Source organism: Pleurodeles waltl, chromosome 3_1 (genome assembly GCF_031143425.1).
Source record: "Pleurodeles waltl isolate 20211129_DDA chromosome 3_1, aPleWal1.hap1.20221129, whole genome shotgun sequence".
NCBI lineage: Eukaryota > Metazoa > Chordata > Amphibia > Caudata > Salamandridae > Pleurodeles > Pleurodeles waltl.
Genome location: NC_090440.1, coordinates 733,822,013 through 733,847,470, shown reverse-complemented (window position 1 = coordinate 733,847,470; position 25,458 = coordinate 733,822,013). Strand labels below are relative to the sequence as shown.

The following is a 25,458-nucleotide window of genomic DNA, read 5'->3' as shown; positions in this document are numbered from 1 at the left end:
TGGCAGCACAGCTACAATGGCCAGCACGTTGGCTGGCTGGCGGGCCGGCCGGCTGCTGGAAGAGATAGGGCAGGGTACCACCAGAAAAGCACTGCGTATGGTCCAAGAAACATTTATTCCATCTGCTGTGCCACCCCCACAATGTAGTACACTCTTGACAGAAGCCCACACCAGTTACAAGGGTGGGGTCAAGCTTATGCCCCCGTTTCCACAATACTCCCCAGAAATTTGATTGCCTTCCTTTCAGCCACCCCAAGAGCTACTAGGCCACAGGGGTTTGCAATGCTGAGAGGCGGCGGGAATTAGCACAGTGGGAGCTCTATTCCGAAATAAGGTACAAGAATCCTTTAACCGACTGCACACTGATGGGCCATACCTGGAGGCCACTTCTTGGCACACACCAGAATTCGTGCAATATTAGCTGACCTCTGGCAGATAACGGATTCGGAACCAGACCCTCACCCTCTAGTACACACTCTACATATTAAGGGCAGTGGTAGGCACCTGATCACCTGGTTCACTAAAGCGTTGACATAGACGGCTCCGGATCCCTTGCAAACGACTTGTCGAACCTGGGAGCAGGACATAGGCAGGGAATTTCTAGATAAGGAATGGGACAAGGTGCTAATAAATCATAACTGGGTGTCACAGAATGCCAGATTTCAATACATACAGTACAACATACTACATACGGCATATCTCACACAGGCAGCAGTGCACAAAATATTTGGCTCCCCTTCAGAATGCCCCCGCTGTCACAATCTGGATGCCGACATGATCCATATGTTTTGGTCCTGTCCAGAGTCAGGCTGCTTCTGGTTCCAAATAAGGGAAACTCTTACAGAATTAAGTGAATGTACTGACTTGCACTCTGCTGAGAGTCCTTTTCCGTTGCCCCAAACGAGCAATAGTAACCATTTTATTGGCTTTGCACTAGTCATTTGGTAGACGAGACGACGTTATGAGCTGGGAGTCGCCAACGCTCCCGACCCCTTCCCATTGGTGTGCCGCGGTTTTGAAGTGGGGTAGAACTGAGTTAGTGACTCTCAGGCAGGAAGAAGCAAGAGGACTGCGAAAAGTCGCAGTAGCAAGTGGCTTGGACATGTACATGCGAGAGGTGCAATCCTACAGAGAACACTCATAGCCCTGACAGTTTTGCAGTAATAACTAGGCTAGTGAAGACCAAGCAGGCCACGACCAGAATGATGGTCTTATTTAGGCGCACTGCAAGAGAAGCGTGTCCACACCTCACACTGCAAGGTTTACAGAGAACGACCACTAAAGACTTACATGTGGTCTGACCCACGTAATAGAAATCTTTAAATAATTGATGTAAATATATCCTGTCTATCGTGAATTGATGTCACGATGTTGCACATCGTTTATCAGAATAGTGCTAAAGAACTTGTCTGTAACTAATCTGAACAGTGCTGAGAAGGTGCTTTCTTTTTTGTTAAACATTTGAGTTAAGTTCATACTGCTGTTTTTATTGAACCAGCAACTCCTGTCTTGCATATGGCACAAAAGGTACAGATGTTTTCCAAGCAAATGAGGTATACATGTATACACTCAGTAAAGTTGACTGGATGATATGTATACCTGTAAATGAAATTCATAAAATTGGTTAAAAAAAACAAAAAACTGACTTACAGTGGACATTGAATATGGAAGCATAAAACAATCTTTGGCACATCGGCCGGTGGGGGGACAGTATTTTTAGGAAGTATTCTCAGTTCAACTTTAAAAAAAAGGTGTATAACAGATGTAACAAAACGAGTACAAAATACTATTTAAACGTCATAGATGTCCTTAAGTGAGATTTAGCACTTCACACAGCAATTCTATTATCTATAAGAGCTGTTTAGAACAAAGGTTACAACTACTCAGTTGAATGGAGCTCAATAGAAACACATTCTAAAATGAGGTGGAAATAAGCACCTAAATAATGGGTGTTGTCGCCGAACTAAAGGATACTCGTTTTTATTAAGTTTATTAAAATCAAATGCTCATTCAGCCCAGCCAAGATCAACATCTGTGATCTCCATTTCTCCTGTAAGGCACTCAGAATAACTGGTTCGTCATCGTAACTACACAAGATTAAAACATTTGGGGAGCAATTCCCAAAAAAGTTCCTACTATCCAACCGTCCATTTACTCCTGCTCAGCAGTATAAATGTACAACTTTGGGGAATTAATAAATATTCCCAGTACTGCTATCTTCCATGGATACTACTGGGATTTCCCAAAGGCAGACTGATACTCAGTTTTAAAGCTCTACCTTGGTTAAAGGGTGTTCTCCCCCCTTTCCACTTTGGAAGGGGAGCAACTCCTGACCTTTGCAGGAGTAGATCTATGATAATTTCCAAGACTGCAATAAGTAGGAGAGGAGTTTGTGAATTCCTAGAATGGGCGTTCACAAATTTTCAGAGCAAACCACGCCATGATTCACACACTTTCCACTGAAGGGGTTCACTACTGCATAATAGCCCACAATTGTGGTGCACAAGTATAAAGTAGTAAAAACATTTACGCCTGCCGGGTATCTTTTGGTGGATATCCGACAGGAGTAAATTGAGTAATATTTGGCCATAAAGGCAGGATTAAGGACATAAATGGCTTAGTGAACCAAGCCCTTGGAGTGACTGATTTTCATTATTCATATAAGCATTGTGCTACTGTATCAAATTATAATATAAATCAAAACAATATAAATTAACTAAAAAAATGAACAATACAGTTTGAGGACCACCTCTCATTTCACCATTCTAGTATCGAATTCGACAACAAAGGGGTCTTAATTTGTAAAACAACAAGTGCTAGTGCCCAATGTTTGGCTCAGATGCCGGCATCATACACCACCAGGCACTCCCTGCCCCTTTATCTCACTTTTGCAAGCTATTTTCCATCACTATTCTCTCCCTTTGTCACTGTTTTTCGATCTTTCTTTTTCTCTGTCCTTCCCCTTTTCGTTTGTTGCCTCTCTTGCTCTGGGTGAGAATCTGATGAGATAAAAACAAGGGTCTGTCCACAAAAAATACTAACAGTGGGCCCACCTGCAACCACCTATTCAACTTAAGCACCAACTACAACTCCATTTTTTTCAATCATTAATAGGCTGTACTAATGTTAGATTTTCCTACGTATTTGCTCGTTTTTGTCTCCATATGGTTCTCTTAATTCAAGCTGTTTTTCTATAAACAAATCTACTGCTCGATATTTCAGTCGCTGATAACAGTAGCCAAAGATGCACAAGTAAAAAAAATAATATATGCATTACAAAAACTCATATTAGCTGCACATTTTATGTTAAATGTAGTTACGTTACTATGATACCATTGCTCATAAACAAAACATATCATGACACCATAAAATCAGGAACATGCAGAAATTTGCTAAAATAAACAAGTCATTTTAATGAACAAGCAAGGCAGACAAATAAACAACAATTATTCCCGAAGCAAAACAAGACATTTATAACCATATGCACGTTAAATACATCACACACAGTGTGTTTAAATAACATATTGGTCGTGGGAAGTACCCAGGGTAGCGATTTTGCTAAGTAGATGTGTGATTACAGTTGCACTCTGTTAAACGATCATATGCCTAGTTTATGCCATATGTTGGGACAGGAATGTCCCTTGCATGGTGCACATTCATGTTCTCCTGCCATGATTGTCAGTCTCTATGCAGCTGGTATCTTGGTTTTTGATTTTTGGCCCACACACTATTGTAGTGTGTTCGCAAAGCCTCAGACCTATCCCTTGATGTGAGTGAGGTCTTGCAACTGTCCTGTCACCATGTGGAGTGCGCAAAGCATGAGCGGTATTGGCACAGTGTAGTGTTTTGTAAATACTTTGTTGTCATCAGATCATTTTTATCTGTGTCACTAGAGTGGAGGGCTAATGTCATACTTCCTATGCACAAACAACCCACATCTAGGTTGAGAATAGTTTGCGTATGTGGCCTGCATGGCACAAGCACAATGTAAGTGAGCCAGAGTAATGGAGGCCTGTGGGATCCAATTTGGATGAGCCTGGTTGGACCTTGTGTACAAGAGGGGAGGTGAGGTTGTTTTCCCAGGCATTGGAAAGCACTGCCATGAGGAGTATCACTCTCATAAAGGCTGTGTCTGGCAAGGACATCAGAAAGGACAATGACCACAAGGCGATTCTGAAAGTGCAGACCATGAGATACACAGCTCTTGCCTGCTTGGCTGTATAAAAGTGCGGCCCACTTGTTGTTCCTGTTCCAAGTTTTCTATGACCAAGGAAGAGAGTGTTCTGCAGACTACTCAGAGGACTGCTGTGCAATAAGCACTGGTGTCTGCCTGACAGCCAGTTTCCCAGAGGTGAGGGGATATCACCCGAGACTTGCCTTGCTGGAAAAGGATGTTCATCTGACAAGAAGCGCCTAGAAACCGGCATACTTGCTAAGGGAGGGAAGTAACCTGCCAACTCTACAGGACGAGGGACTGTCCAGGAGAAGACAGGTGCAGCAAGACTCTGGTGCTGGTGGGGTCTACCAGAGAAAGGGGGATGGAAGAAATTAACCTGTGTGCTCCATGTGTTGGGGGTTAAAAACCCTCCCTATTACTATCCAGACAGGAACAGTGGAATCAAAGCTGTCCGGGGATGCTGCAATGAGGGTGTGACTGGCTGATGTGTCCCTAAGAACTGTGACTGGGGCGGAATCAGTTCAGTGCTGCTATGATCCAAAGAACTCTTGCGATTGCCCTGCACTGCTACATCTCATCAAAAGTCTAAGGCTTACCTGTGTGCTGCTGGGGAGAAAGAGCTTGAGGCCCAGCTCGAGCAAATTGTGCCAAGGAGTCCAGAGCCCTGAAGTCAGGCCCCTGAAAAGCCTGGCCCTCTGAAGCTTGCCGGAGTTTGGACGTAATGATATCTGCCCATGTGAAACCCTTGCAAATCCAAGTTAGCTGTTCTGCCGACTCAGACGGCTCTATGTCGTCAGCTTTCGGTGCCGCTCTTCAGCTGCGATCTTGTGTCAGCCAGAGAAGGCAGCATCAGAACCACTACATGCTTGCCCTTGCAGAAGCAGGAGACTGCTTATGGGTGGCTGCCGCCCGAAAACTTAATACCTTCAAAACTACCAACGGTGAGAGAAAAACTTCACGAACTGCGACAGACTGGGCACACTGAGAATTCAAGAGGGGGAAATCTGCACCTGATCCTAAATTCACTCTCATACAACTATTCCTGCAAAGAGGGGACCCGCCTAGAAAAGGAGAGAGAGTAAAGCGAGGATAAGGAATTAGACAGCGGACTGAGGCACAGCACCCTGAACACTAAATTGTACTTGATCATGATTGCACTTGTATAATTTAGCTTTTGATGTGTATCAAATTAATTTTCCTTTTTAAAGTAAAACACATGGATGGACAATGTGTTATTGCCCTAATGTGTGACTTATAGGTTCTGAGCTTGAACACTCCCACATAACCTCCCCATGAAGCATATGACTGCTCACCACTGAGAGTGCTTGAAGGGGGTGTACTGGGGCCGGTCTGCTGAACTATAGTAGGATGGACACCGGTACATCAGAGTCAAATGAACCAAACACCTGCAGTTGAGGCTCAGTATCTCATGCTTGCCTCATAGCCCACCCTTGAACGAGGTCTGGCACTATTTATTTTTCTGACTGTACAGCCTGTAAAAAGATAATTTTTTGCTTTTACTCTCCTTCTTAAAATCTCTTTACAGAATTACTTCCACGAGTGCAAATATGTAGAGTGATTGTTGCTGTAAAATGTTTTTAATGCAGTGACAGAATAGTAAATTCAACTCTTGATAAACAATATTATCAAATAAATGCGACTGTAAAATAAAAAATTATGAGAAACCAAAACTTGGACATTTATTTTTTAAGGCACCTATATCCGTTAAACTTTCCCATTTTTTGAGGCTACTGCAAAATATAAACGTATTCTTTAAATATTTGTAAAATGTGAATTTAATAAACAGATAAATGCTTGATTAATTCCCAGCAGACATATGCTCCTACCTTCCTTCTGTTCAAATAATGTATTTGACTAAAAAAGTGCTATGGAAGTGGATTCACCAGGGTTAACTTAGCAAAGCAAATAACAAAATGCTAATTTTAAAATAATTCTTCGTTAGGTTTTTCTGCCATCAGTAAATACATTCACAGGAAATTTAGATTTCATTGCACAGCACCTAGCACTTAGTACATTGTAATGTGTTAGTTCGGTAAACAGTCCAAATGTTGCCAGCCATTCAAATAAAACGCTTTAAAACTTTCCCTATTCTTTTAAAGGTGCACAGATTGCTCTATTGACAGTGTCACTAGGAACTGGCTGCATTACCAACAAAACAATACTGACCTTTGAACACGATTTGCTGAATCTGGCATCAGCAAATATTCTGTACTGTTACCTTAGTTTACATTGTAAAAGAGCACTCAGAATTGAAGCTGCTTTTTGTTGGTACCTGGAAAACATGCAGGACTACAATTCAATTGCTTGTGTCCTCTCTTATTTTAAGGAGACTTTACCAAACACATGTATAACTAATTACTAAGAAAAACAAAAACGTGATTGATGGAATGATGGAGTCAACAGTAGCTCCTGTATTAAGTCCATCATTTGTTTTGGTCCCTGGTCCGCTATAGACACCAGTCAACTAAACAACCAAGACTTGGGTGGTCATTATGATCTTGGCGGTGTGGCCCGCCATGCCGGCATGGCGGGCCACACCGCCACATAATGAACCCTTTGAGGGCCACGATAGCCGGCCCTCACTCACCGCCAGGCTGCCTCTGTCAGGCAGCCTGGCGGCGGTCAGTATCATTATCCGACAGGGCCGCTGCCCCTCGGATAATGATCCCTTAGCCTCCAGCCTTTCCCTGGTGGGTTTCCTCGCCAGGGAAAGGCTGGCGGAAGGGGTGCACCGGGGCACCCCTGGGGGCCCCTGCACTGTCCATGCACTTGACATGGGCAGTGCAGGGGCCCCTGTGCAGTGACCCATCGCGCAGTGATCTGCGCAACGGGTGCAGCTGCACCCGCCGCACAGAGGCATTGGCAGCGGCTCCATGTGGAGCCGCCATCAATGTCCCGGCCAGGCATTCCTGTGGGCCGGCGGGTGGAAACGTTTCCACCCACCGGCCCACAGGAATGTTCTTCCAGGGTTCCGGGGGCACCGGCGGTAAGTAGTGAGACCGCCAGCATGAACACAGCGGTTTCGACCGCCGTGTTCATAATGAGGGACTTGGTCTTTTACAACACACCAGAGCAGACTGAACTGCTAGGTCACGTCTCCACTGAATGGGCGGACACAATATAGGCACTTCTGGATCACTATTAACAAACATTGTGCGTGAAATAAAAACATATGAAAAACCCAAAATTGGAAATAAATTTTATGAACCTATATACCCGCTAAGCTTTTGCATTTGTAAGTCTACTGCAAAATATAAACTTATTCTTTGCATATTTGAAAAATCTGAGTTTAATAAACAGATAAAAGCATAATTAATTATCAGCAGACATATGCTCTACCCTCAGTGACAGAGCTATGTATTATTATTACTAACACCACTACTAAAACATCTAGAATGCCTTTTGGTAACGTGAACCCCTCAGTAAGTGAGCTGGGTGCAAGTTTCTGCATCAATTTCGCAAAAACAATGCAATCGAACTGTAACCGATTTTTATAACCAACTATACAGAGTGCATAACCCCTTCGCTGCTAAGCCTTTACTCCACTAGAATGCCAATCTTTTTTTTGTTTTATTGTTTTTTTGGGGGGGAGGGTTATTTGAGGCAGTTTGCACTTCGGTAACCATAGCATTGTTTCCACATAAGGCATCCACGCCAAATGTGTGTCCTTTTTTTCTAAAGGTACCATAAAAAGGACTGAGAAAATAGCCAAAAAAAAATACTTTTTGAGTTTTTGGGGAAAATTGGTAAAAAAGTGCTCCCCACAAAAGTGTCTGTTTCTTTTCCTAATACTATGGCATAAACTAAAGGTTTGCTGTGCTAAAGTAACAATTTTCCCGGCTTTCAAGAACATGCGGAGCTGAATCAAAAGAACTATTATCTTTACCACAGTTCTGGTGTTTTTCAAAGAGGTAGCCCATTTTACCTATGTTTTGTGTTTTCAAACTACTTCCAATTTGTGTTAGAAACCACTGTGAATCTATGGGCTATAGCTTTCTGAAAAGTAGACAACATTCGGAATTCAGTAAGGGGCCATTTGTGTAAATCCCTCAAGAGATTCCCAAAGAAAGTAACTCTTAAAATTAAAAAAATATTGAAAATGAGTAGGAAAAACATCCATTTGTGACAATGTTTTCATTTGTAACTTCTTGTCACAATGACCCATTTACAAAAGAAATATACCATTACATTCACCAGATCCTTCTAGTTTCGGCCATATATAGGGTTTTTAGGTTTTCAAACACCCAGGGGGCCCACAGCCAATAACTGAGATGCACCTTACAATGATTTTTCATTGTGTACAGGGCACAGACCAATTTATATAAAGAGTGAAAAACTGGTATCAAGGAAACCTATGTATTTCTGATATGGAGACAAGACGTGGAGCACAAGAGCAATGGTTATTTAATTAACTCTGAATTTGTGTGTACCTATATTAGCATGTGATTCAGAGGGCATTTCTGAAAATGTCTTCTCTCTTACATATTGGCTTACATTTGAAAGGCACAAATGCAGAGAAATACAAATGGTAATAACACTTGTTCTATAACACTGGGTTCCCCTAAGTCTCTTTATAAACTGGTACCCCACTTGTATGGGTAGGCCTGGTGCCCGCTATAAGAAAGGGCCCAAAACGTAACATGAACACATCACATTTTTTCATTGAAAAATGCCCCTCTTTCTTGCAATGTGGTTAACTGTGGATTTTGGGCTCTAGCTCAGCCAGCACCTAGCGAAACCTGGCAAGCCTGCAGATTTGTGAAAAATAGACACCTGGAATACAGGGTGGGGTGATTTGTGTGGCTCATCAGGTTTTCTTACCCCAGAAGCCCTTGCAAACCTAAAACAGACTAAAAATAATTTTTCCTCACATTTCTGTGATGGAAAGTTTTGAAATCTGCAGGAAGCAAGAATGGCTGGGCTACTGGCAGTGACAGGAATGGTGCCAAAATGCAATATTTTTCAGTTCAAAACTGACCCTTTTTTGCAACGTGGCTAGCTGTGGATTTTGGGGGTCTTTTTGAAAACTAGAAAACTGGGGGAATGCAGGGAAGGGCAACTTGCGTAGCTCTCACCAGATTTTCTTATCCAGAAGCCCTTGCAAACCTCAAACTTTAACTAAGAAAAACACTTTTCTAACATTTCTGTAATGGGCAGATCGGCCTAAAAAATGGTTGATTTGTCCCTGGGAGGGCAGAAAACAGCCAAACATGTGCCCCAAAATGAGGAACCACCTTACCCAAGGGGCTGCTCCCCAACAAACACCAATGTTACATTCCCTAGAGTCAGGTACTTTTCCACCTCCCTTTGGGACACATCAGCCCACAAAATGGCTGATCTGCTCCTTGGGGACGGGGAAGGGAGCAGAACATGGTCAAAACATGTCTCCAAAATTGGGAAGCAGCCGTTGCCCAAGGGACTGCTCTCCAGCATACATATACGATACAATAACTAGTGTCCAGCGGTTTTCTAAACCCCTTTGGAGGCAGATTGGCATACAAAATGGCTGGTCTGCCGCAACGAGGGCAGAAAACAGCCAAAATATGGGCTCAGAAATGAGGAGCGACCCTTGACTGAGGGGCCGATCGCCAACATTCACTAATGTTACATTCCCTGGTGTCCAGTGGTTTTCCTCCCACCCTTGGGGGCAGATCAGCCTACAAAATGGCTGTTCTACCCCAGGCCAGGGGGGAAAATGACCTTAACATGTCCCCAAACATTGGGGAGAAACCCTTGCCCAAGGGGGCGCACCTCAGCATATTATATATATACACACACACACACAAAATAACATTCCTGGTGTCTAGTGGTTTCCACTCCCACCTCCTCTTGGAGGCTGATCGCCTCAAAAAAATAGCTGATCCTCCAAAAGCTTAACAAAATGCTCAAAAAATCTTCAATGAATGAAACTTCACCCCATTGAGTCAGCTACCTGGAACACTACTTTTGCAACTGCAAATTCGTACATACTGCAAACAGGAAGGCAAGTGAGTAATCAGAGACAATCAGCATGGTCTGATATGTTGTTTCCACAGACAATAAGTGACTGCACCTTGAGCGCATTCCAAAAATGAGCATCAACAAGATCTACTTCATTGAGACTAGTTTACAAAGCAATGGAATTTAAGCCCAATGTGTAAACAAAGACACACTGAGGGAAGTGTAAACCACAACGAAATACCAACTGAGAAGATGTCTTGGGGACAAGGAAACATCTAATTCCAGTTGGTCACTGAAACCCCAGAACATATTTATAGTCAAAACTACATCTTTTGCACCAAGATAAATGGCAGCACAAAAGTCCTGCAGGCACGAGCCTAGAGAAATAAGTCTTTGTAGAGTTAAGGGACATTCCTATATGCCAGAGATTGACCACACTCCTAGAATTGGCACAGAATACAATATATAGTAGGGCCCACTTATCACAGCAGATACAATAAAAAAAATTGATTTAAAGAAGTCATACAGCCTTCACCAGTCTCCTCAGTAAGAGCAGGTCCTCACGCATTCCAGTCATTATTACATTGAGCTCTGACATCCATTTACAACCTTCTGGAGGACAGGATCACAGAGGATTATGTGCACCAGTTGTTAAATGTCCTGAACTCTGTCACATCTTTTCAGCATTTCACTCTGAATGTGCAATGCTTTATGGGTGGATCATTACTCCCTTATGATTTCACAAAAATCTTGGGGCCATGCCTGCCACATTTCCTGAGCTTCAAATGGAAAATGCAACATTTTTAGAGAAGAGGAAAATTGGCAGTTACCTTTCACCCCTCAGGCTGGGATATGCTCATATGGGTATGAGTGTTAGGAGTCACCCAAAACCTGTCAGAGAATCACTTAAACCCTAAAATCAGTACACATATAGTATTGGCCGTTTACATTATATAATTATGTATGAAACACTATTCTTCTACATATTTCATAAGAACAATTATGAAGATGATAAACAGTTTAGCGGATAATATGTACAAAAGGTTGAAGGATAGATATGGTGAAATCATACTCTATCCTTTAAATCCAATAAATTTGGTATAATTCCTACCAAAATTATAACTAGCAGATTAACAGCACAGTTGGATTCGTGAGTTTATGTTGTCATAAAACTCTACATATATCTTTCATGATGTCAGGCCTAAAGTCAGAACTCAGTATTTCAACATCCCTCCAGCAGCCGGTCCATCTGTGTAACTCCAACGCTAATACTGATATCGTAAATGTCTTTGTGTATAAGATGCACTATGGAGCAAGGAGGGCTTACTGCTGTTATATCCCACTCCATCCTTCAAAGCGGAACTTAACAGAACGTTCCATGAGTCTCGGAAAAAGTGGCAAGTACATATTTTGTACGGTTCTGGTTAAAAATTAGCATTCTTATTTCTTTAGACTGCTTTGCACACACACATTAAAGCATTCACTGCAAACAAAGTGACCAAGTTAACATACAGCAAAGCTTGTGTTGTATGTAACATTATAAGAACACAGAAAAAGCCATTACACACAATATCCTTACAGTATTCCCTTTCCAATGTTATATCTTTCAACTGCCTAGTTTTGGGAGGAAATCTTTAGGTTTCAAATCAGAGAAAGTGACCTCTAACATGGCATACGCCTGTTCTTACTAGTATACTAGATGTCCCAAAAAGGCTGCATTGTGTTCTGAACCTCATCTTTACTATCCTTAAAAGCGATACTCTAGAGATTTAAGCTGTTCTGCCTCTTTTGATGACAGCACATCTAGTTGTTCTGCTTGAGTTCAGTACTTTTAGAGCTTTTTGCTTTCTAAGTGTTAACAAAGCATTCTGAACCCTTAACTGGTGCAATTCTATATGGCTCTCCTTCTTACAACCTTGTTATGGTTATCAACACAGGGATTAGTGTCTGTATACGTCTCGTCAGCAGCCTCTGTCCATCTCAAGCATAAGCATGTTACATCCCCTTGTAAGCCAAAGATCCTTCCATAAAAGGTTTATTTGGCAGTTGAATTGGCGAACTGGTACTCCCACCAAATGGATACATCTCTATAAGCTACGTAAGTTGTGAAATAACCCATTGTATTTGCTGGCGTATTAAAAAAAAAATTAATAGGGCAATTCTGCAGTTATATTCAGTTATGTAGAATCACATGTAACACAGAGATTCTTTGTGGTTCAGACACACAGCCCCGTTTACAAGTGATGTCAAGGCTCTAAATGGGATGAAATATTACGCCAAAAAACTGATTTCTGTCCACCCAACTTGGAAAAGCTGGCATTATTGATGGCAGAGATGCATTTGGCTCTGCCATCTGGAAAACTCTGTTTTGGTAGGCAAGATATCAGTTAAATGGCCTGTTCTCTGGGACCGCCGTACCAACTATGGTAATCTCAGACTGAAAACACTTGGAATGTCCCCTGCGTGCTGGAGCAACATTCACAGCATGCAGGGCACATTAGATTATGTTATTCTTGGAATTAGCCCTCTACTATGATGAACATCTCCATGAATACCATCAGTGATAACATTCCTGACCTTTCAAAGTGGATTATTTTTTCTCCTGTAGTTGCTTCCGCCACATGTAAGAAAGCTGCTTCAAGAGAATAGTGTCCAGAACCAAGGTGGACATGCTCAAATAAGGCATCCTACCTAGAAATGAGGGCCATAGTCACTGGGTTGATACAATGGGTTAACAAAGGGATTTAGGGAATATGTGTAATAGGTTGAACTACACTTGTTCCTGAGTAACAGGTTACTGGAACAGTTCTGTCCCCTGCATGGTATACAGACATGGTCCCCTACTCAGAGAGCCCTGCTGTAAATCTGGTATCCTGACTTTTAGTCTGGCTCTGGTAGCAGACTAATATAAGCATGTGCACAGAGTCCTAGGCCTGACTAGGGTGGGGGGGGAGGGGTCCTGGACCTGTGAGTTGAACTGGAGAGGTGTTTCAAGTATGCCCTTATTATGAAATGAAGACTACTGTCTCTGTCCTTGGTAAAGTGCATGGAACATTCATGGCAGCAAATGTTTTTAGAAGGATCAATGGTATTATCACACCTTTTTAACTGTGTCTATGGGAGTGAGGCCTGCTGGCTCCACTTTGGTAAAGTTCCACTATAATGTGTATGCCAAGAACATCGCAATGGCATTCCTGATATATGTCAAGTGCAGAACGGGTAACACGTGTGGTGGTAACTGTGTGGTTGAGAGACCTAATAAATGGGAAAGTATGATCCATTCTGGATGCCCCTGGACTTAGTATAAAATGGAGAGTGAGGAGAGTTGTCCCAGACAGTGGAACTGTATGGCCAACATTCTTGTGGCTGGTAGCTGGAGACCCAAAAACTGAAGCAGGGAGGGTGGAGGCAGGGCTACAAATTTCAAGCAGCCCCTGATTAGTCTTCCCAAGCACTGCCTGTGGTGGATGGCAAGGGGTGGGGCATGGGAAAGTACATTCTGTTGCGTGACGTGAGAAAGTTTGTAGGTCAGGCCTGCCTTTTGTTTGCTACCTGATGTCAGCCAGATGCCGAAACTTCAAACCTCATTGTGCACGTGTTGTGGGTGTCGGGCTGGAGACTGCCCTACTGATATCCAATTTGAGAAGCATCACTTTACACACAAAGACTGTGTTTGGAGAGCAGCCTGCAGCTGATGCCTAAAAGAAGAACCACCCCAAACAAGTCCTGCAGTTTGAGACAATGGATTTGTAGGAAAGTGCCACTGTTGGCATGGTTATTCCCCCCCCACACGTTTTGCCTAGTGTTGATGCCAACTTTGATTGAAAGCGTGCTGGGATCCAGCTAACCAGGCCCCCAGCACCAGTGTTCTTTCCCAAAATATGTACTTTTGTTTCCACAATTGGTACACCCCTGGCACACAGTTAAGTCCCTTGTAAAAGGTACCCATGGTGCCAAGAGCCCTGTGGCCAGGGAAAGTCCCAAAGGGCTGCAGCATGTATTATGCCACCCTAGGGGACCCCTCACCAAGCACATGTATACTGCCTTGCAGCCTGTGTGTGCTGGTGGGGAGAAAAAGGCACAGTCCAATGCCTGTGGCATAGGTAAATCACCCCTCTAGCAGGCCTTCCAGCTCTAAGGCAGGGTGCACTATACCACAGGTGAGGGCACAGCTGCATGAGTAATATACCTCTACAGTGTCTAAGTACATTCTTAGACATTGCAAGTGTAATGTAGCCATATTGAGTATATAGTCTGGGAGTTTTTAATTACAAACTCCACAGGTCCATAATGGGTTCACTGAATACTGGGAAGTTTGTTATCAAACTTCTTAGTACAATAAAACCACACTGATGCCACTGTAGGTTTTATTGAAAAAATGCATCCAGAGGGCATCTTAGAGATTCCCCCTGTATGTTAGCCCAACTGCTAGTGCAGGACTGACCAGTCTGTGCCAGCCTGTCACTTTCAGACAAGTTTCTGACCACATGGGGCGAGAGCATTTGTGCTCTCGGTGGTCAGAGACAAAGCCTGCCCTGGGTGCAGGTGTTTCACACCTCCCCCCTGCAGGAACTATAACACCTGGCGGTGAGCCTCAAAGGCTCAAGCCTCGTGTTACAGTGCCCCATGGCACTCCAGCTAGTGTAGCTGCCCGCTCCCCAGACAAAGCCCCACTTTTGGCAGCAAGTCCGGTGGGAAAATTAGGAAAACAGCGAGGAGTGTGTCCCCCCCCCCACACCTCAGCTAAGACCACCCCTTAGGTGTCCAGAGCTGAGGTGACCCCCTCCCTGCAGAATCCTCCATCTTGGTTTGGAGGACAGGGACCAATAAGGTTAGGTTTGTGCCCCCCTCCCCAAAGGGAGTGGACACAGGAAGGGTGTAGTCACGCTCAGAGACAGTAGGCATTGGCTAAGGCTCTCGGACCCCTGTAATGCCCCTAAATCTTGTATTTAAGGGCTTCCCTGAACCCATCTCACCAGATTCCTGGCGACTTGACAAGAAGAAAAAGGACTGCAGATCTGATTCCGAGTGCCACCAGTCTCCATAGGAGCCCATGTTAAATTTGCTTACACTTTGACCTCTGCACCCGGCCGGCCCCGTGTTGCTGGTGCTGGGTGTTTGGGGTTAGCTTGAACCCCCAGGGGTGGACTTCCTAACCCCTGGAGACTGGAACTGTAAGTCAAGTACTTAACTGTAAATCGAACTTACATTTCTTCCCCCAGGAACTGTTTCTGAAAATTGCATTTTTAAAACATATTATTGCTAATATTTCAAAAACTTTATAACTTATCGATTTCAAACAAAGTACTGTTGATATATGTGTGAAATATGAATCTAGTGAAGTACTTACCTGCCACTTGAATCTGGTGGTTCTAAAAATAAATTAAGAAAATATATTTTTGCTATATGAAAACCATTGGTCTGGAGTTAAGTCATTGAGTGTGTGCTTCTTCTATTTTCTGTGTGAGTACAACAAATGCTTTGCACTACCCTCTGATAAGTCTAACTGCTCGACCACACCACCACAAAAGAGAACATTAGTATTATCTACTTTAGCTTCTGTTAATCCTCTGAGGAACCCCTGGACTCTGTGCACACTATATCTCATTTTGATATAGTATATACAGAGCCAGCTTCCTAAAGGATTAAAATCCAATTTCTAGAAGCTGTGTATAAAAAGAAGACCCAAACCACCCCACTGTTTTCCAGTTCGAAGTCCTGGTGTTCCACAGAGTATTTAAAGGGCTGCAGTGCAACCGGCACGGATGTCTGCCTGGCAGCCCATCTCCCAGAGTGAGTGAACATTGCCGGAAGTCTTTACTATCAGCTGGAAGAACTAGGGATCTCACTGAAGCAGTAGAAGCTTGGCTGCCTGCTGAGAGTGAAGGAGTCTGTCTGGCCATGCAGGAGGAGAGACTGTCCAGGAAGAGAGGCCCAGAGTGTCTCTGGTGTCTGAGGAATATGTGTGACAGAGTCCTGATCGCTCACCTTGGTTCCTGAAAGGAAAGGCTACAACTTTTGTAAACACTGCATGCCTAGATGGTGGTTAAAACTTCTGTGATCATCATAGTCTCAGACAGGAGCTACATTTGCCATGAGAATCATAGGCCCGGACAGGGGTGACAACTGTGTGATCGTCATAGGCACAGTTGGGGCTGAACCCACCTCAACCCAGATCAGGGCTGCAACTGCCCTGACTGCCACTGGCCCATTTGGGTATTTGTCTGCCATTGGCTCAGGGCAGAGTGAGAGTTACACATCACCACAGTTAAATGAGACTGCCGGGTTCAATCCACACCTGTGTTGGAAATGCAGCATCAGAAAACTAAAGAGAGTAGGCACCTACTCCGACAAAATCAGACTCTGCTGCCTTGTAAACTGCTCACCGCCACCTCCACAGCAGATGGGAAGGGGCCACCATAGAGTGAGGGCTCAATCTTGTGTCTATCCAATACACCACAAGGGTTAAGACTTGATGAACAACATGAACTGAGTAGGTAACAACAGTACCTATGCTTGGTTCACACTTTACACAGTTCCTATAGTGTGGGGAGGAGGGGCACCAGAAAGAGGGCACCAGAAAGAGGGCACCTGGGAGGGGTAAAGGCGGAGGAACTTAGGATATAGCACCAAAAGGGAGAAAAGCACCAAGAGGCACTACCTAGTCCAGCTAATTGGACTGTATACGATTAGTGATTAAAGTAATTTTTTTCTGAAAAGACAAGCACTGGGCTGTATACTATATTGTGTATGCTGGTTAATTGTTGAGTGCTGAGCTTGAACACCTCCCACAACCTCCCGGTGAAGCCTGTGACTGATGACTCCAACTACCCTGAGTATCAAATGTAGAAACGGTTAGTACTTGTCTAGGTTTCCAGAGCCATAGCAGGACGGGTCCCAGGACAACGATGGAAAATTACCTTGACTACCATGGCTGAGGCCCAGTAAGCTTTGCCTGACTTGCGGCTCATCAAATGGGGTCAGACACATGTACATCATACACATTTGTAGACACTACTGTTGTAGAAAGAGAAATTCCCTGTTTGCCTAAAGAATTATTACCTATTAATATCAAAAAGTGTAACTTACCAAACTGAAGGGTCTGAGTCTAGAGTTGTTTCTTCAGCAAGGAAAAAGCAGTTACTTTGGACTGACTGGAGCATTTCAGGAGACATTGCTTTTGTTACATCATAATAATGGCCAAACCTCGAAGTAGTTACTGGAGTGCCCTGTAAAATACAAATGTACGGTTATTTCCCCCTTTTTTGTTGATATCCAATAAGTTGCACAGATATTACACAGCACCTCCAAATAGAGGTAACGTTGTGACATTAACAACTGGGTAAATCCCCACAGAGAAAACAAGAGATACACCCATGCCACTAAACAAAAAAAAAATATATATTTCATGTGAGATTCCTTCTAAGTCAATGCTTTGCTTTTCATTCCCCAAAAAGAGCTACCAAGCCACATCTTTTTTTGTACATTTCCTAATGAGAGAAGTTTGCATATTCCGAAGCAGTGCTAAGTACTATATACATCAAGTTATTTTGAGTAGTGACATGGTATACTGTGAGGCAACCATACCAGATGTGTAGTAGCAAATATGGGGCATGTGTAAGAGCCAGTCTGGGCAAATGGGGAAGAGTCAGACTGAAGAATCACTAACTTTAGTTCCCATATTACACCTTGCAAGCTGCAATACATCTTATCATAGATACCAAAGGGGTGGCAAAGAGACACCATCTGGTGTTGCCCGATGCTACCACCGCTACAATGTCTAGGCTGGTTTGTGGTTTGGGAGGTTGCCTGGTAATTGATTAATTCTGACAGAAAATCTGTGAAGTTCTGCAAACCTGATTTGTTAACATGGAAACGGATTTGCTGCTGTGGAAAAGGTCCGAGCAGGAACAAACTGAATATTTGGCTTAGCAGCAACACACCTTCATTTGATTGACTTGGAAGGTTGGTGGCGGTCTTCTGTCAGTTCTCAAGGCAAAAATCCCTCAAAACGTTTTTAAGTCCCAGAGTTTATGGTTAGGCAGGAGGAGTATCCTCTGACACTTATTTAAGTGCCCCAGGACCTCAGGGACACCACTCAGGGGGTCAGGACTCATTTCAGTAGAAGACAACGGCAGGGTTCAAGGCAGATCCAGTTGGAACTAGTCAGCTAGGCTCTTCAGGAAAGTACGCTTCTTTCAGCATTTGTGTATCTGTAGCTTAATAGGAGGACAGCAAACTGAGCTTTGGAGTCCACTACTTAGACCTAGGTAGAAGTGGTAGCAGATCCAGACCTTGGGATCTCCTCAGAGATAACAACAGCAGATGCAACCCTTTGTCTCCCACAGATCCAGAGGTGTTCCCAAGAGGGCTACAGTGGTGCCAAATTTATGCGCAGTGCCAGCCTTTGGGTGGGGGGAACCTATGCCTACTTCCTAACCAATGGGTGTCAGAACACGGCTGGTGCGCGATCTAGGGTCCGCCCCAGCTAAGTTGCCTGCACGCTCATTATTTCCATTGTGTGCCAAACCATCTTGTGGGAAAGCTCATGAAGCCGCCTGCAAAGCCAACTGGTGGTCTTGTTGCTCGTTTTCCTATTAATCTGTTTTGTTACCTTATGGCATACCTTATGATATTATACTGTGGTATTATATTGCATGTCTTGTATTTTTAGACAAATGTTTGTTGATCAATACAGCTGTGTGATAGAGTTGTGCTGCTTCATTCTCTATCGCTTTTGTAGTAGTCTGTAGGAGACTGTCTACATCCACCATCTTGGGTGTGGCACCTAGTATAAAACCGGCCCCGCCCCAGCAACCGATGCTCACCATCCTTTTCTGGATTCCTCTTGAAGGTCAGATGGTTCCCTGTGCTGATTTCGTCCTCCTCTGTGAGGTTCCGGCTTAGAAGAGCCTTCTCCTCTTCGCCTCCAGTTTTATTGCGGTTGCGATAAATTGACTTCTGGCTTCCTGGTCATCTCTTCCTCTTCAGCGGAGCGCGCACGGGAATAAAGAAGTTGTTTCCCATTACGCGCAATCACAGAACAGGCCGTGTTCTATACGGTAAGGCATATGGAATGTTAGTGTTTAACCCGAATTAACACAAGCGCAAGGTTCGTTTGACTTGGCGCTTTGAGATTATTGCAAATCGAACGGTTACTGACAATTAATGAACCATTTATTGAGTTGCTTGACATTTTGCCATTGCTGTGGAGTGTAGATTGGCTTAGGAATCATTGATTCATATTGAGGTTATAAGTCTGAATGATGGTATAATATGTATAAATGCGAGTGCAGTGAATTCATTTGAAAATTGCGGCACAAATCTTGAGCAGAATTGACAGCAGAGATTACGAGAGTTTAGTTTCTTTGATGAGGACAGCTCATATTTGCCCGTAGGAACCGAAGTTTATGGAAAGTGGTAAATGAATCCCGCTCTGGGATATTCATATACACAAGTCTTCTAGAATTGCTATGAATGAATAGCAAGTATATTCAGAGTTGTATCATTGTTTTTTCTTACAGGCCTCCTTTCCTGCTGACCCCATTCCACACCCTTCCCCTCACCAGTTCACTCCAAAAATCTGCACTATAAGAGCATTCAGATTTTGAGGTATCTGGCGGTGGGCCCTGTTGAGCTTCATACAGATCCCGAGGAAGTGTTGCTCTGCCTGACAACGGGTTAAAGGTTGTTTCCAGGGTGGCCCTACCTATGTTTGCGACACTTCCTGTGTGTTTTACAATAAACTATCCTACAGTGCCCCTCTCTACTTAAAACCAACCTGGCAGAAATGTTCTTCACCTGTGTAGAGCTCCCTGTGCCTTTCTCAAGGTGTGGCTACTGGTGTGGCTACTATAATGGGCAAACCCTACGCAGCCTTCACTCAAAACAAGCTATGGGGCAGCCCCTCTACCACTGGGATTGGGGCCTGGCTGTCTAGCAGGTCAACAGAAGAGGCAGGACCAGGTGTGAGCTATATCTGCCTGTGATAGTTAGGCACCTTTGGAAGTTAATTAAGTTCCTGGGCACAGTCCAGATGGTCATCTTGTCAGGGAGAAAACATCTCCCCGCGCCCAAGCCCTTTGTCACTGTCTGGGAGCAATACACAGTACACCACACGAGAGCCATCAACAGACAGGTGAAACTGAACACTGACAGAAAGGCACAATTGGTTCAGGAAGGAAAATGACAATTAAAGTCTAATTTTCATGAAAGTAATCTAGAATCCGACTTTACTGTTAAATTGGGATTTGAATTACCATTAAAATTAGTCCTTGAATCATTTGTCTAGCTGTTGCCAAATTGAAGCCAAGCATTATAAGGTGTGATAATGCAACCCAGTGAGGCAGACTTACTACAGTGAAAACTAACTTAGGAGATTTTTTTCACTGCCAAGTCATGTACGTACACATGCTGCACTTTTCAAGTACATGCACCCTGCCCTATAGGCATGTAGGCTGACTTATACGTTTTGAAAAGGATGGTTTTGGCTTCTCAAAAGGTTTATTTTGCCACATCCCATTGTCACTTTCAAAACTGCCTCCCCATGCTACAGGGCACACTTGGAGGCATGCTTTGCATGACCACTTTAGTGGTAGCACAATATGTGCTGCAGTCTGCTAGCAACATTTAACTTATAGGCTTTATGTACACTTTTGTACCTTAAAGTAGGGACTTCTAGGTAAGTTAAATATGCCAGTCAGGAATAGCCACTTTCAAGATGTTTTATGGGCGAGTGCACATGCACAGGGGTCTAGTTAGTAGTACCCCAGGGCGCACAGTCAAAAAACCAGCAGCAAGAGTCCAGAAAAAAATGCAAGTGACCATACAATAAGAGGAATTTTCCTACAATAACATATCTAAATAATAGGAATTGTGAAGTTAACCCTTCCACATTTCATTTTGATTAGTGAATTACAGCACAATCAACTGCGTTGTTTAGGCTGTGGAATTTGATGCTACTCTTGTCTTCCCTAGTCCCAAAAAATATGAACTTCATCTACACGGAATAATGAGGTAATCAACTTAACATTAGATCATCAACAGACTGATGCACAAGAGAGAGAGCATTATTTGTTCAGTTGGGTAGCCTTTCAATATCGGCATAGTCAGTAAACTGACCTTTGAATAGACAGGTTTGATTTCAAGGTGCCTTCCTCTGTTACACAGCTCAAGCAGAGTCAGTCCCAAAAACCCAATGCTGTGACATCCTGCTCTCTGAGGAATAACAATATCACCAGGTCTCTAATTGATGGTCATCTTCTGGAATTCATCCAGTGGGAATCATCATTATCTTTAAACTAGGAGCTGAGGATGATTCAAACCGGAAACTCATTTTGAGGTCTGTCCAATCACTGTCAACAAACCCTGCGACCTCGTGCTTGATTAAAATTACACCTTTAATGAAGGGTTCTCATAAACTTTTTAAAAGTGAAGAAATCATTCAAGTTTGCTACATACAGAGAAGGCATGAATATATACCAAGCTTTCCCTGCTCCTAAAGTCATGGAAATAATTCTATCCAGACACAGACTAAGAATGCATACATGATACAATAAGTCATTCATCCACCAGGAGATTTGCTAGATTTTAAACAGAAGAGATCCTCTTCTCTTCAAGGCAAAGGAAGACATCAAAGAGACGCACAAAGGGATAAAAGAAACTTCAACGTCTGCAGTGCTCAATCTGAATCTTATTCTAGACCTAATGTCACTTTTGTAAAGACCACAGCAGTATGCTGCTTCCCAGGCCCTGACATCTGGCTTTGCTGAGCTCAGTGGTGTATAAAGTGCCACTCTTTTCGAAAAATAAGTGATACCTGCCAGTTCCACTGGTAACCACTTCATGTGTGGCACTTTGGGTGCATTATCATCTGAACTTGTTGATCAATTCATGTCAGTTCAGTGAGCACTAGTTCCTAATTCCACATGTATTGGATATTTGAGAAGCACTTGATAGGTGAGATTCATTTCACCTTTTGAACAGTGTCTCCAGCTGTCTCCCCTACTGATTTTCAAGACAGATGTCAGTCATAAAACTGAACTACCGGGTTTACGGTTTCTCTTCCCAGATACCCGGACAGGCCTCATTAATATGGGTGGACTGTCAGGTCTTGATAGCATATATCAATAAATCCAAGGCATAGGATGTCCAGTCTTGAGGAAAGTGGCTCAAGAAATGCGCACTTCGGTAGAGAGCATACTCATGTCTTTCATGGTTCTACATGCTCGGGGAAAGGGCACCTTAAAATATCTCTTTTCATTCTAGGAACAGTAGTCACTCCACTCCCTCAGACTTCAATTATATTCATATCTGTGGTTGTAAGTCACAGTTTAATCTGTTTGCAATTTAAAAGAATGCATTTTTCCCCACTCATTTCATCCTTGCTATGTGGATCATGGATTCTATTGCTGTAACAGATAGTTAAGTCATTCCTACAGATTCTGTCAGAGTTATGATACTCAACTTCCAACATGCAGGTTTCTTAACATCTGTGCTACTATTTCTTGGCCTAGATTTCTTATGTTGTGTTGCCATAAATGGGATGCTCCAAGGGTGCTCTCTGTGTACAGCCGCCATCAAAATGAGCATTTGTTTTTAACATGCAGTTCTACACTATTAGCAGCACAAAATAAAGTGTCTCTATTTTAGTGACAAGGATCCCAAATGTGACATTTTTTACCTGATGGTTTCCCACTGCGCTTCGTAGTTTTAGTTCTATTGATGTCACTCGGCAGATTCATTTTCACTCTGCTGGGGACAGCTCAAAATACATTGTTTTTCTTGCTCTTACTGAAAAGATTTGGCAACATGAATACAGTAGGCAATTCACCTTCTCTTGCATTTTCTTGCATGTCCTGCAATATGTTCTTTTTCAACCACTTCATTTTGAACAGTTTATAAAAGAAATTGTGGAACAATTCAAAATGGAGAAAAGAAGAATCAAATAAACTGGGACGGGAGTGGGAGACACAAAACATTGACCTACATGACATTGTCTGGAAGGAAATCAAATGATAAGGTTAGATAAGTTGTATAGAAGTTGTCATTTGTGTGCATATAGGGACTTGGCCCAGTTGTCCATTTCAATAAACAGTGAAATTTCGGACTCAGATCAGCACCTCAGTTATCAGTGTTAAGTGTTATACCGGGACCATTCAAGTGCTCTTGTCTTATCAGGATAAGTCTCAGATGCCAGAACTGCGTAGGATAGATACCACTCCAGGTGGGACCCTTGCAGCACCTTGCTCTCTTTTCACATAGGCGATAAGGAGGCACCAGGTTTTCTCACATTTGTACATGAGGTCATGGATCAAGGCAGGCAAATATGTTATTTTCTCACCATAATGTTGGGTTCGCTGTACTAGAGAACAGCACTTTTGTGTCAGAAGTGTTTTTTTTTATTTATTTTTTTTACTTTTTTTGAATAAGCTTGACCTGCAGCTATCTCGGTTTCAGCTGAAAACAGACTCCCCATTTCATGGCTTGCACAATATTGTTCTTACAGTTTTGTCCTACTCCCTTTGCTCAGTTGGAAAAGCAGATGTACTTAGAAGCAACACACAGTCGATACCGTCGTTGCTACAGTTCTCCCTCAGAGCTAGAAACTTCACTGGCCACACTCAGCAGATGGATAGTGCAAGCAGTCATTAAAAGATATGAGTTGGATGGATCAATCCTTGGCCAAGTTTCTTTCCTTCCTCTAGCAGAATGTCTCAAAGCCATAATTCTCAGAAATGTTAACTAAAGATTCCTGAGCTGAGTAGAAGAAAGCATTGTTAGAATGCTTTTGCAACACAACCACTGTGGCTTTAAAAAAAAAACGGTCTGGCAATAAAAGCTTGTTCTGGGTAGTGGTCAGTCCAATTGGCTAGAAGAAAGTGAACTGACTGCTATTGTGAAGTATTTCAGAAATATCATTAATAAAATCATAGGAATAGCAGCATTGCATCATCTGATTTCTTTAATGAAGAACATGGAAACTGCTCACACTGTGACAGGAATTATGATATTAAAGTTGGTAGATAAAACTGTTAGATTAAGATGGACTCAGACGTTCTAGTGATATTGAAATATAATGGGACACCTAATTTCTATGGATATTTACAAGCCTTACATGAGCAGAATACACATATCTATTCAGTTACAACTTGAATACTTAAGTCATTGCAGATAACTAATTCCAAAACAAAGCACATCACCTTTTTGAAACAACTATAAGAAAAGCTTTAGGAATAACAGATCACATTAAATCAAATACTAGCTGAGTAACATAATAGCTTGAAGGGATATTATAAATTAGTGCATCTTTTTGCATGTTCAGTTTCAATGTTTGGGACTGATGTTGTTGATTTCTCAACTTTTAGAGTGCACTGAGGCCTGCTAACCAGACCTCAGTGCCAGTGTTTTAATCCTACACAAAAGTATGGTTTATTGGTTATCCTCAATTGTCAAGCATTAACCTTACTTATTAGTCCCTAGTATATGGTACCTGGGGTATGTAAGGCAGAGTGCCCACACAGGACTGAAGCACTGTTTGTGCCATCCTGTGTGTACAAAACGGGAAAGACACCTCAGCCTGCCACTGCAGACTGAAAGGGATGTGTGCCATACTGCTAACTCGACTGCGCCATTATCCCTAAAGGCAAAGGGATCATTTCCCTTAAGTGTATATATTAGACGTCCCTAAAGCAGGATTACAAAGTCCTCTGGCAGGAAGCAATATACTCTTAAGTTGGACATATGTTTTAATATGTCTTTCCAGCAATACTTGCAAATTGTCGGAATGTGTTAACCCGTCGACTAACAAAGGTTAAAAAGGTTTAAACTTAAATGGGTCTAAATCCTCAATGGGACCACCTAACAAGGTGAAGTAAGGTATCAAACTAATGGGAAATTTTAACCCGTTCTGATGGTCAGATCATATGTAATGTCACTATTAATTTTAAGCAACTTTCCAGCTAGAACAGTGGCCTCACAAAGACCATTCAGACAGATGGGTTTCTGACCACCTGGAGAGACATGTGAACAACTCACAGGCCCTGGAACAAAAGCATTCAAAGAGGAATGAGGTGTGACCTCCTCCTCCAAGAAGGCTGCAAAGAGTGTTTGCCAAAAGGCGAGCTTCAAAGGTGAAGCCGCCTTTGGAGGGCTGATGACCACAACACACCTGAGCAGGAAGCCGTTTGTTCCTTTAGACATATAGGAGACAGGGTCAAGAGAGGGAAACCAATGATAGAACCCGTTTTCCTGTGGGTATGTAGCCCACTGCAGCCACACCCACGGGGTAGGCTACCTTTCTCCTCACGACAAAGAAAGGG

The 25,458-nt window shown here is 43.0% G+C and overlaps 1 protein-coding gene across 1 annotated transcript in view; it reads right to left on the bottom strand.

Moving 5' to 3' along the window:
* Positions 1–25,458, bottom strand: part of ELP4 (elongator acetyltransferase complex subunit 4) — a 1,051,499-nt gene that overhangs the window by 661,661 nt on the left and 364,380 nt on the right. The window contains exon 5 of the mRNA XM_069223479.1: positions 17,228–17,367. Within this exon, the coding sequence (XP_069079580.1) occupies positions 17,228–17,367 (140 nt within the window). The remainder of the gene's footprint in view (positions 1–17,227; positions 17,368–25,458) is intronic.